This window comes from Rhinolophus sinicus, linkage group LG17, assembly GCF_036562045.2.
Source record: "Rhinolophus sinicus isolate RSC01 linkage group LG17, ASM3656204v1, whole genome shotgun sequence".
In the NCBI taxonomy this organism is placed as follows: Eukaryota; Metazoa; Chordata; class Mammalia; order Chiroptera; family Rhinolophidae; genus Rhinolophus; species Rhinolophus sinicus.
The window spans coordinates 20588874-20601581 of record NC_133766.1 but is presented as its reverse complement, the minus strand read 5'-3'; the positions used below and the strand labels follow the sequence as shown (position 1 = coordinate 20601581).

Genomic DNA, 12708 nt, shown 5'->3' with positions numbered 1-12708 from the left:
TGACTGTGCAGACAGGTACTGTGGGAATGTCTGTGTGTGGCCGTGATCGTGTGTGTGTGTGTGTGTGTGTCTGACTGTGCAGACAGGTACTGTGGGAATGTCTGTGTGGGGCCGTGATTGTGTGTGTGTGTGTGTGTGTGTGTGTGTGTCTGACTGTGCAGACAGGTACTGTGGGAATGTCTGTGTGTGGCCGTGATCGTGTGTGTGTGTGTGTGTGTGTGTGTGTGTGTCTGACTGTGCAGACAGGTACTGTGGGAATGTCTGTGTGGGGCCGTGATCGTGTGTGTGTGTGTGTGTGTGTGTGTGTGTCTGACTGTGCAGATTGAGTGAAGCTTTCCCTTGGGAGAAACGAATGAAATTTCACGTGAACGATGAGTAGGACTTACCTAGACAAGGAGAGGGAGGGGGAGGGGAACAAGTCCCAGGCAGAGGTAACAGTGACAAAGGCCCAGGGATGAGGGAGCATGGAAGGTTTGGGGGAAAATTAGGGCAGAAGCAGTGCAGGGTATGAATGTGAGTGTGAGTGTGTGTGAGGAGGCGGGGGGTGGGGGTGAGCAGGACATAGTGTGCGATGTGCACTTTGCCAGCATATAGTAGGTGTTCAGCTAACGTTTATTGACTACATTGATGAACGAAAAGGAGACTTCAACTCTTTAAATGTTCTGCTTAGGGTCCCTCTCCTCTCCCTAACTCTGCCTGGGGTGTAACTTTAGTATTGACACTGACTTCATAATGTCCTTTCTTTCTTGGTGGATCTTAGTCTCACAACTAAAACCCTAGCTGGGCTGGCCCCTGCTCAGTATGAACTGTGCCATAGTCTCGTCTGGTTTAGCTCTGGGGTTGCCCAAGGCAGCAGCCGGACTGAAGAAACCACGACAGGACCCACGTGGGGCTTGGGAATCAAAGCTGGACTCCTACTCCCATGGCTTGGTTTCAGCTTTGGGAGCCACAGTGTCCCAGTAACAGCCAAGGGCATCTGTGAGAACTCAGCCTGCTCAAGTACATGCCATCCTGGCAGGTCTGCACATGTGTGTCTGGCCAACATACACTTACTCGGACCTCATGTTCAGAAAACAAGACCGCGTGTGAAAGCACAGAAGAGCTGACACTTCCACAAACATTACGTCAGAGCTCCAAGGCCAAGTGTTAACCCTCCCTGTGCAGAGGGAGTCGGAGTTTAAACCACAGCTCACTGAGGGCTTCACGGTATGTTGGGGGTCAGTTCCCATTCCTGTCCTTTTCAGCTCACACTTCAGCAGCTCCTTACAAGCCTAATGTCCCTTTCATGTTCCAGTTGGGGACACTCTGGCATGGGGAAAATGGGGGGTACAGTTAACGGGTAAAAGTGCGTCAGGGAGTCTCCAACTCTGGGCTCCGCGGGACAGACACACAGCCTGAGTGTGTCTGCACTCCCCACTCCCTCTTCATCCCTGCTCATTCCAGTTCCCCCAGCCTGGACTCCTCTATGAATAAGCAAATCACTTCCAAACAAGCGGCCTCTGTTTGCTTCCTGCCCTGTGCTGCATCGGCACTTTGTTGGCCAAACATTCCTTTGGGTTTTGCGGCCTTCCCTTTAGCCCTTCTCACTTCTCACTGAGGCTGCTTCATGACCCAAAGGCAAGGGGAGGTCCAGTGGGCCACGGCTGCCATGGGGCCCAAGTAAGGCTGAAGAGCCAAGTCCTTCTTATCCACCACTCCTGAAAGAGAAGGCACAGGGCAGAGTTCACGAGCTTCCCATTGAGGAGCCGGGCTTGGTGGAAAACTGCAAACTCCAGGCCTGCAAAGCCTGCAGACCCCACGCAGGTCACTACTGAAGCTGGGGGTCCCCAACTCTCAAGAAGGAGGAATTGGGAACTACTTCTTAACTCCTTGAAGCACTGAGGTCATGGTGGGTGGGCTGGGGGAACCGCTGGGGAGATTCCTGCCCAGGGCTGCTAAGGCCTCCAGGGAGGGGAGGGGACACCCAGGACTGAGCCTTCTCAGATGGACGGTGCGTATGGCGAAGGCCTCCCCAGTCTAGTCTCCTCTTCAGATGACTTCATCGGGGCTCATGCTGCAGGCTTTGGAGGTCGACTACCAGTCACATTACTCATTCTTGAAAATTCCCTCTGTACTATCTTAACCATGTCTTTTATTTTCTGTGTGCTGATATTTTAACATCTGGGGCCTTGCTGACCCTGGAGGGACAGCCACTCACCAGGCTCACCAATTCCTAGGGATAGTAAACAATCTACTGCCTGCTAGAGCATGCTTTTCGAATGCAAACAAGCAACATCCACAGCCCACACCCCAACCACCTCCTTTCACACTGTGGGTAGCTACCCACCTTCCCTAACCACACTAGGGCTAGGTACCAGACAACTTGGGACAGTGCCTCTGTCCTGCCCCAGAGCCCACTAAAATGATCCAAAGTGCCATCGTAAACTTGCTCCCTTAGCCTTGCTAATTACTTCCTGTGGAAACCACAATAAAGGCTCTTGCCCCAGGTTCCCTTTCTCTTTCTGCTTTTTAAACTACGCTGAGATTTCCCTGTGGTGCCCCCCACCCCCTACCACGGTGGCACGGCCTCCTTCTCTTGGGATCTCCTGGTCTGTTGGCCTTGCCATACCTGAATAATAACAAAACCTAAATTAAAAACAAATGCACCTGATTTGTTTTGGCGTTTCATCCTCTCTGAGTGTGAACTCACCATTCCCATTCCTACCCCTCACCCTCCACGCTTCCACTTAGGCCCTGGAGTTGGATAGACAGAGGGGTCTGTGAGCTACTGGGGACACTTGACCTCAGTCTGGAAGTGGAGTGGGGGCATAGACTCCTTTACCTATGGATCAAGCTCCACACCTGGGATACGGAGGCGTGTACTCTCCTCGCCCAAAGAGCTGTGACTACAGTGGGTCCTGAAGCTGTGATACAGGTGTCCTCACAGTTCTGGCACGATGGAATGCCCAGCCTGGGAGCATCTCATGTAGGCTAGTTATGAAGAGGCCAGACTTTTGGAATCTAGCTTGGCCCTACCACCAGCCACCTTCATGACTGGGGGGCAAGACATACTCCTTTCTGGCCTTAGTTTCCTCAGCTCTACAATGGGGAGGTTGGACCAGATGATCCCTGAGACCTTTCCAGATCTAGCCTTCTAGCTTCCTGTCATTTTGTGTAATTCTGTTTCCTAAGGAAGCCTCAAGTTTGCTGGGAATGTGTCAGGGATAAGAGGGTATATATAAAACAATCCTCCCCATCTCCATTTCAGCCTAGTCAATCCCCCGAAGGTCGAAGCAATAATAATAGCAATTTATATGAAAAATAATGGTCATAATTTATAATGCCAGCATCTCCTGGACTATAATTAGGAATGCAATAATGTTTCAGAAAATATTGGCTAAGAAGAGTGACATGGAGCCAGTAGAACCTAAAAAAATTATAACCTATCAGACATTCTGCTCTTATGATAGAAAACTTCTTTAAAATCACAAAAATCCATAGTGGAAAAAAAAAAAAAAAAAAGAATGACATGGCTCTGCACAGAGAAGGAAAGGAAAATGTTCAGCCTGATCATGTGAGCAACCTGGGTGGGACTATTTGCTCGCAGTGAATTTCTTCAGCATCTCACACTGCTTCTTATCGGACCTCAAAGTGAACATGACATAGAACAGGGACCCTTTAGTGCTGTATTTTAAACTCAGAAGGCACTGCATTTATATACTTATTATATCACCTTCTGACATGAAACGATTATACTGTAATTATACAATTTATTGTCAGGCATGGTGTTTGAAGCCATGATTCTGGGCTCAGTGTCTTGAGCCAACTTTCTTCTCCTGTTGTCAGATACTCCAGTGCCCAACACAGAGCTCGATGCAGAACACAGACATGCAGTTGTGTTTGCTGAGGGCTGGGCGGGCCTGTGGTTACTCACATTGACAGATTCTTTGCCATTAAACTTGACTCGGATCCTTGGCTCCTGAATGACATCCAGGTTGAAGCCTGTGATGGTCAGGGGTGTGTGGCCACTGGGAACAAGCAGAGGCTAAGTTAGGTAAAAACCCTCTCGAGCTGCCACCAGTCCAATCCCTGAGATCTCTCACAAGCCACACTTGGGCCAAAGGGATGGCGCCACGTGGCACCGGATACATCCTCCACCCTCTGCCTCACCTGGCAATGCTCCACTCAGGCTCGATGCGTTGCACCCGGGGGTCATCTATGTACTCGAACTGCAGGTTGTTGTCCACACGGGCTCGGTCGACATTCACGGAAACAGGGACTGGGCCCAGTCCGTTGGACGATGGGGGTGAGACACACACGATCTCATTCATTGACCGCCTGACAGGGAGACAGCAGGAGGGTTGTGAAGGAAGGCGTGGGCAATAGGGGGTGCCCTCTGGCTTGAACAGGGGTTTTCCTCAGCCTGAGGGTATGACCAGGAAGCGTCTGGCGTCCTCTGTCCTGTTACACTGTACACTATGGAACGTATCCCTTTTCAGTGGATATTAGTGCCTCTTTTAACTTGAGATCCAACTCTGGACTCAGAGGGAGCAAACAGAGAATGTGGGGCAGAGGCAGGACTTCATGGGCTTTGGGGGGACTCCCCTTTTCTGGATTTTTCTAGAATATGACTTAGCTGGTGCTTAGAGCCTAGTCAGTCAGTTAATAAATATTCATTGAGCACCAATATGCAGAGAAGTGAACACACAATCCTCGCCCTCAGGGAGGTTATGGTCCAAGGAGGAGCTTCACAGGTAATACTGGGCCAACTGGGTTCTCATCCATAGTTTCAGAATTCTCTCAGGGTTCTCTACAATCCCATTGCATAGAGCTGACAAATGGTAGGTGTTCAATTTGTTTTAGGCCGAAGAGATGCCCTGAGCATGAGTCTGTGTGCTTGCTGAGGACCGAGGCCATGCAATGTCCATGTTTCTCGAGTAACCATAGTGGGGACCTAAGGAATGTGTGGTCCTGGGTGACTGGAGAGCTCCTGGGATCCTCTCTCATCAGCAGTTCTCATGGCCCTTACTTCTAATTGCTTTTAGAAGTATCCACCCCGTGACACGTGAGATAGACATTACCTAGTGGAATATATTTCTCACAGTGACTGGAACGGTATTTGGGTCCAAGACTTAGCACATGACTTGGAGCTGATGGGCAGGTAAATGGGTGAACATGCACAGGAATGTGTGTGCTCAGGCCACACAAGGACAGTGTCCTCGTGCTCCTTCAGGCCCATCTTACCCATAGAACTCGCAGGTCTGGTTGCCCAGGTATACGGCCACACTGCTCCCAGACCCTAGGTAATGGCCCGTGATAGTCACCATGGTGCCTCCTGACTCTGGCCCTCGGATCGGGTTGAGTGACATCACAGAAGGGTTCTTTAGGAGGAAGCAGAGATATGATCACAGCTCAGGATTTGCCCAAAGGGAGGGACCCAGGCTAAACTTAAGGACAGAACGAGGGACTGTGTCCGTGCTTGAAGTGAAGGTCTTTTCTGGCCTTTTCGAATCCCAAAGGTTCTCTGTCTACCCTGGACCTGAGATCCTTTCTAAGAAGAAGCTCTGGGCATGTCCAGGGAAGACAGAAAGGTCACATTTTAGAATTAATTAACCCCCCAGGGAGTCTCACGCTCATAACACTGAAGGGAAGGCAGAAGTGACACTGACTAATCTATCAATTAGTTTACAAATTGAGAACAATTTGAAAATGCTTCTCTATCTAGAGCCTGTACTGATTTTTTTGGCACAAAATCGATAGGGCTAAATAAAGCTTCCCTGCCTGGATCGTGCCACCAAGAGGCTAAATTCCTCCATTAATGGTCTATGCACATGTCCTTCCCTAAGCATGCGAGGGGCATGGCAGGGTGCCTGGTGCACAGAGCTGTCAGTAAACTTAGGCATGGCTTCCCCAACCTGCACCGGGAGGATGCCCATGGTTGGCGGGGACTTTCTAGAAAGCTCATTAAGTTGTAAAATTAAGCCTGAAGCTTAAAAGAAATGTCACTTAGCCTAAAATACATCAGGCAGCTGATCTAAGTCATAAAGGAATTGCTTTTGCCTGTTGGGCAGTGGAGTGGACTTGGAGGTTTATTTAACTGAGCAATTATACAGGCCTAATGTAGTCTGCATTAGCCACTCACTGGCGATGGGCCCTGAAGCAAGTTCCTAGATTGTCCTGGGCTTGTTTGCTCCTCTGTCAAGAGAGCAGGGTGAGCTAAATTATGTCTAAAGCTCCTCCTTGCGCTGACATTCTACAGTTCTCAGTCCATCTAGTGTTTCTGTGTTTGCTTCTCACACAAGACGCTATCTGTCCATGGAGGAGATGGAGTAGGTTAGGTAAGCTGTGGTTCTCTCCAATCTGAGAGAGGAGAGTGCAAGAAAAAGGTACAGATGCTGGGATAAGGAAGCAGAGACTGGAAAACCTACCACAAGCCATAAAATGCTTCAGAGAATAGAATTTTGTGGTCTAATGATTTTTCAAAACTCTTAGCAAGGCTGGTTTGACCCCGCCCACTGGTGTTAACATTTTTTAATGAAGAACTCAATGTGGCAATGTAGGTAAGTGTCAGAAAAGGAACTTGAAGGCCCCAGAAGCAAGTTATTGATTCAATAAGAATATTGCCCCAGCAGACTCCAGGGCTTCAGAAGCAAGTTATTGATTCAGTAGGAATATAGTGCCAGCTTTAAAGAAAGCCTTTGTGATTCTACTACCTGTTGACTGAGTGTGAAGAGATGTTTTCAGGTGTGAATGTGTGCATGTGTATATAACCACAACAACACATAGAACAACTCACTTGTTCACCCTACTCCCCTGATCCCACAGACATCATTGCAGGATTTCCAGCGACCCCTCTAAATTCCTACTTGCAATAACCTTGGCAGAAAACATAGCTTGCTGATAAATACAGACCTTTTTAATTAGGACCCACAGGCACTCTGTCCTCATTAGGCTGGAATTAGACGAAGATATCACATTGGCCGTGACAAAGGACAGCCCCTGCCCACCCTGGGAAGTGCTTTCTAAGATCTGATTTCTAAGAAAGGCCTGATTTTGCCTTATTTAGAACTCTGACCTGTGGCTCTGTTGGACTCCAAAGTCTCCATAGCATTGTTAGTCACACACCTATCCCACCTGAAAAAACAGGCTTGCAAAGTGAGGCTGGATGTTCCCTTTTCTGGTCTCCTGGAGGTGCCTGGCTTGGGAGGGGGTGAGTGAGATCTTCCTGGGAGAAATCTGGAAGGAAGTGTGCCCTTGCTGGGAGCGGTAGCCCTGCACTAGACCCAATACTCACCACGAAGGTATATTGTTGATGGGACTTGGTCATGAACTCTGGTTTACACTCGCCAATGCACAGGCTCACGGGTCCAGAGGTGTTTCCCACGAGGGTGTGGCCCATCTCACAGACGATCCTGAGGAGACAGCAAACCCTCCTGTGAGAGACTTGGCAAGAGCTGGCATCCCTGCCCCCACCTGCTCACCCATCACAGTGAATGACTCGTCACAGTCTGGCGATAGTGCTGGAACAAGACAACTTGCTCACCCATCTAGCTGTGTGACCTTGGGTAAAGTGCTTTCCCTCTCTGGACTTCAGTCTCTCAGCAGTGCAGTGAGAAGTTGGATGAGATCATCTCTAAAGCCCTGTGTGCCTCCAAAATGCTATGCTGCCTAATTCTCTGAAAAGCCCGTAGTCCTACTGTCCAGTGCAGTGGTTAGCACTGGCTGGCTACCCAGTATTTGTGGGATAAACTTCATGCCCAACAGAGAGATGTAGGGGCAGTAATTTAATGTTGTTTCCTATGTGATAAGCCAACACTGCAACTCTCCCTAAAAGAGGCAGTGAGGGCCTACTTGCCAAATTGATTCAACTGGGGCTTGTTTCCTGAGTGAGTTTTAAAGAGAGAGTAGATAACCTGGTGAGATAGTGAGAGCCCCAACCTGGAGCACAATGGAGCAGTGGAGTCCTGTGTCCGGAGGTGAAGGGCTGGGAGGTGGATGAGTTCATTAGGACAGCAGTGGACACTAGGCTCCCACTTAATCAAGGGCTGAGCACACGAAGCTGGCGGGTGAGGCAGTGAACCAGCCCTGGGGTTGGAAGGCATGTCTCGTATTAGCAGGAGAGCAGGAGGGAAGAGGGGGTGCAGCATTCTCTCTCATGAAGTGCAGATCAACACCCCCAGTGATGACTTCCCTGGTGCCTGAGATAAGTTACAACAAGCACATCTGGAGACTGGCTGCCTTGGCCATCGCAGCCTTCTAGAAAGCGTGGGCAGCTGACGGATATGAGAGGGATTGAAGAAATCAGGTTGTTGGGGGTACCTCTTGCCTGGACTTATAAGGCCTGGGGTGGGTGCGAACAGGCCCCGTCAGGCTCAGCAAAAAGGAACCCAGGGGCAGAGGGAAGGATTTTCCTTTCCCCCTGACACCATGTGAAGAGTTCAGAGCAGCCTAGCGCCTCCGGTAGGTTTGCTTAGTGGGGAGTCAACAAAACAGACCCCCTGTGCACTAATCCCCAGCATTATCCTGGCACTGTGGGGGAGATCCGTGTTTAACTGAGCGATGCTTATCTCAACAGCTTCTCTAGGAAGGAAGGTAACTAAACAGAGATTTCATTTCGATGTAATAAAACTTGCATTAAAGAAATACACCGCACGCTTGCACACATGGCGTGCACTGATCTCCATCTTCTTCATAACAGTTAATCCCAAATAAGCACTTTCACTTCTGGTGAATATTTACTTAACATGCAATAACTGTCTTATTATGTTTAGCATATTAGACTGAACAAGAAAGTACTGAATGCACAAGGAAGGATACACTCCCGTCCCTTTCTCTATGAATGAATAAATTAATCATGAACCCAGAGTAAGGATGATAGTGATGACCAATTAGCATTTTACACATAACTGTCTCCTTAAACTTCATTAGGGGAGCATTTGAGAAGCCTAATTTAAGGTACTGTGTGTGGTGATCTCCATGCTGTTACCTGCTTGGAGTTACAACTGTTATCCTGTCTCCTGGGTCCTAGCGCCTGACGCTGTTTGGGGTCCCTACCATCCTGTAAACCATGCTCTGTGCTCTCAAGGACGTCCAGAGGAGAATCAGCTATGTATTGTGGGCAGTGGGGGAAGATGGGGTACAGAAGAGGTGCAGATAAGTCTCTTTCCCTCTCTTCATTCAGGGCTTTTTTGTCCCTCACCCACCCTGTCCCTCAATCTGTGCTGGGGTGATTCTAGAAAAGAAGAAATCACGGCAGGCTTGAAGTCATGGAAAGAGGAAATATGAGAACATGTGAAGGTCATGGGCATATATGTTCCTCTTTGGGTCACCCTGGGGCCCAAGAGAAGAGGCCTACAATGGCTTGTTTAGCTGTCCCTGTGGGGAGTTAACAACAGACTGGGGTCTCTTGGTACACTGTCTTTTCTAGAACATTTTTTTTTGCTCACAGTTCATGTCCCAAGAGATAAGCCTTTCATGTCAATCATCTAGGAAAAGGGGGCTGGATAGCAGATGGGCACTGCCCAGTGTCCAGGGCTGAGTGGCTGCCCAATGCCCTGCCTGGAAGGGTGTGATGCAGTGGGGGGCCCAGAGCTGGACCATGGTTTCCCTTCATCAGCACTGCAGCCGACCCCTATCCCCACCCATGGCGTGAGGTTCAACTCCATCAAGTGAGTGGGAACTGGGGCAGTGGGCTGTAGAAAAGGGTGTGGGTTGGTAGGTCTAAGAACTGGGTGAGAGTCCTAAGGAAGCAGGTGGTGCTCTGGCAGAACCCGAATGTCCTCTAACTCTTCCTTTTTACTCCTGGGACCCAGTGCTCGCAGTGAAGGTGGACAGGTATCCACGAGTGTATTTGTTGTAGGCATTTGTTCTCTGAGCTCAGGGAGACTAGAGAGTTAAAGGAAGAAGCAAGGGCAGCTACAGGGAGTGGAGAGGGTTATACTGAGGAATGAGGGTCAAGCGAAAGCAGAGTCTGTATCTTAATACAAATAAGAGTCACAATTTACTGCTGCATAAGAGGATCTCGTGTCATCCCCAGGCTCTCCTAGAGGGTGGGTCTTATGCTCTCCATTCTACAGACAATGAAACTAAGGCTCAGAGATGCTCAGGGACTCGTTACAGCCACAGTTTTGACAAGTGGCAGAGCCGTGATTCAAATCCTCATCAGCCTGACTCCACAGTTCATGCCTTTGACCATTCTACTCTATGGCCTCTAGAATTAATGGAATGATTGGTATGTCTTGTGGGGAGGGGGCAGGGTGGACATGGCAGCAATGCTGGGGTGGAGCTGAGGTTGTTGGCAGGGGGAGGGGGTGGTGGTGGCGGCGGGGGGGAAACCTGCCCGTTCCTACGGCCCTGAGAGCTAACCACCTGTGCCCTCTACTTTCCTGGTTGTAGATGACCACAGGCAGTGGTGTGTGCACCACTTCCTCCTTCAGGCCTTACAAGTTGGCAAAGTTCCCGTGGCTTGATTTTTGGGGCCTTCTGCCTTCCCTGCCGCTTCCTGGCCTCCCCGGTGGCTACAGGCTTATTATTAGGAGACAAGTGTTGGGGATGTTTTCTTCTTATAAATTGAGCAGTTGGACTAAATAGCTGTCCAACAGCTATTTACCTTCAACATTTGAAGGCTTGACTCTTCCTGGTTGACAGGGGGCTTCTGGAGACACATTAGTGCCACCAATAAACTTTCTAATGGTGGGAGGTGCAGATCCCATGGGGCATATCGTTTACTGCATCTGATATCCTAAGGACTATGGGAGAGATTGTAGAGGTCATCTATTTCTTTCTCTTTCTTTTTTTTTCATAATTTTTTTTTTTTAATTCAGAAGGTTTTTTTGTGTGTGTTTTTTTTTTTAAGGAGGGCACAGCTCACAGTGGCCCATGCGAGGCTCGAACTGGCAACCTTGGTGTTATCAGCACTACGCACCAACCAACTGAGCTAACCGGCCACCCGAGTTCGTCTATTTCTACATACCCATTTTCCAGGTGAGACATTTGAGGATCAGGGAGCAAAGTCACTTGCCCGAAGTCACCTAACCATCAATAGCTGAGCTCTTGGCACCCAGCCAGTGCTCTCACCCCCTACACCACACCACCTCCCATGGACTGGCATACACGGTGCCTTTCTCCTCACAAGCGGGCATCCTGGGGTGGGGAGCACACACATCTAACCTCCATCCAGTCATGGCTGAGTTCACAGGTGCCACAGATGATGGGAGGGGGTCTGAGGCCTGGAACTGAGTCCATATCACACAGAGCCCCTGTCCCAGGAGGGGCTAGGCTGCAGCCTCAACTTGCATTCCACTGCCCGGAAAACATCCTGTGATGGAATCATCTGGCCTTCCATAGTCCTGGAGGTGCTGATTGCAGGACTAAGCAGGGCCCTTTAACCAACATTCACCTAATTGCTGAGTGATCGATGGCACGCACAAACATATGGTGAGTCATTACCATGCCCGCTAGTCCTGTCTGTGCCCGGGACTCTGCACCGTGCCCACTGAGCCAAATTCATCTCTCCCAGACATTTGTAACGATCATGCCTGCTGCTCCTTGCCCAGGATGGTGGCTTTAATGATGTTAACAAACTCTGAAACCTCGAGAGCAGTAATGAGCCTGGCACAGCTGGAAATCAGTGCTGCATCCAGTCGAGGGACCTAGTGTGTTTGCCACCTCTGCCCTTCCCTTGCCCTAACAGCAGTGGCAGTGTTCTAGGGTGACCACCAGCCTTGTCAGGGGTCCCTGGTGACCATTTATCTTTCTAGGCTCCTTTCATATCCTCTCTTCCAGTTTCTCTTGGCACTTTCTTTCCCATGGTCTCAGGTGAGCACAGAACACTGGATTTCATAGATAAAACTCTATTTCCTTACATTTGTATGGCATGTTACAGTCTCTATTTTCTAATCTTATTGAATTTTCCTCAAAGCCTGTGCTGCAGGAATCATGCTTTCCATTAGGCCGATGAAGGTCAGAGAGACTGAACAGTTTGCTAAGGCTTCAGGGCTGGCCAGTGGAGGAGCCAGGATTTACACTATATTTGAATTCCAAATCTCATGACACGTCCATGTCCAGTTGCCCAAGAGTTTGCTCAAAGCCTTACCAATGCTCCCCCAAAACCATTTCCTTTGGAGTCCTGTTGCATCTCATCAAGTTGGAGACTTAGCCTGTGTCCAAGGGCCCAAGGAAGGTCCTGGAGGCCACAGTGCACTTGGGTCAATAAAGCCCAGTGTCTAGCCCAGTCTGGCAGGGTGCTGGGCTCTGTGAAGACCTCTGACTATGAGGACCCCTGCAGGCTGTCCTGGCTCTGCACCAACAGCTTTCATCTCCTCTTCTGGCTCAGAAGCGCTACTTATGTCATGTCCTCTCCCCCTTCCTCATCTCTTTCTTGTAGACCCTGCCAGCCTTTCCTCTGAGAAGCATTCCTTGCAGCGATAAGGTTGTCAGTGAAGGATCATTTCTGAAGGATCTGAAGGTCTGGAGCATCAGATCAGCTCCCTTTCCTCCCCGGCTGGGGCTGGCAGCGGTCACACCCGGCCTCACAGTCTGGGAATTCACCCCTCTGACTCTGACCCTGCACTGGGCCACACTGGAATCATGGCCCCTGACACGGAAGCCACATGCTAAAGACCATGGAATTTCTAGGCCAATCTTACCCAGGAGTCTTGCCCCATCACTGTTAAGGAAGGGAAAGAGGCCTGGAGTATGAGTCAGGAGCCTCGAGTTCCAACTGTGCCT

The 12708-nt window shown here is 49.7% G+C and overlaps 1 protein-coding gene across 1 annotated transcript in view; it reads right to left on the bottom strand.

The window, feature by feature from the left end:
- PLXNA2 (plexin A2) overlaps positions 1-12708 on the bottom strand; it is a 205191-nt gene that overhangs the window by 22293 nt on the left and 170190 nt on the right. Inside the window, exons 14-17 of the mRNA XM_019713816.2 lie at positions 7274-7391; positions 5224-5360; positions 4150-4317; positions 3914-4007 (exon numbers count right to left, since the gene is read on the bottom strand). Coding sequence (XP_019569375.2) covers positions 3914-4007; positions 4150-4317; positions 5224-5360; positions 7274-7391 — 517 coding nt within the window. The remainder of the gene's footprint in view (positions 1-3913; positions 4008-4149; positions 4318-5223; positions 5361-7273; positions 7392-12708) is intronic.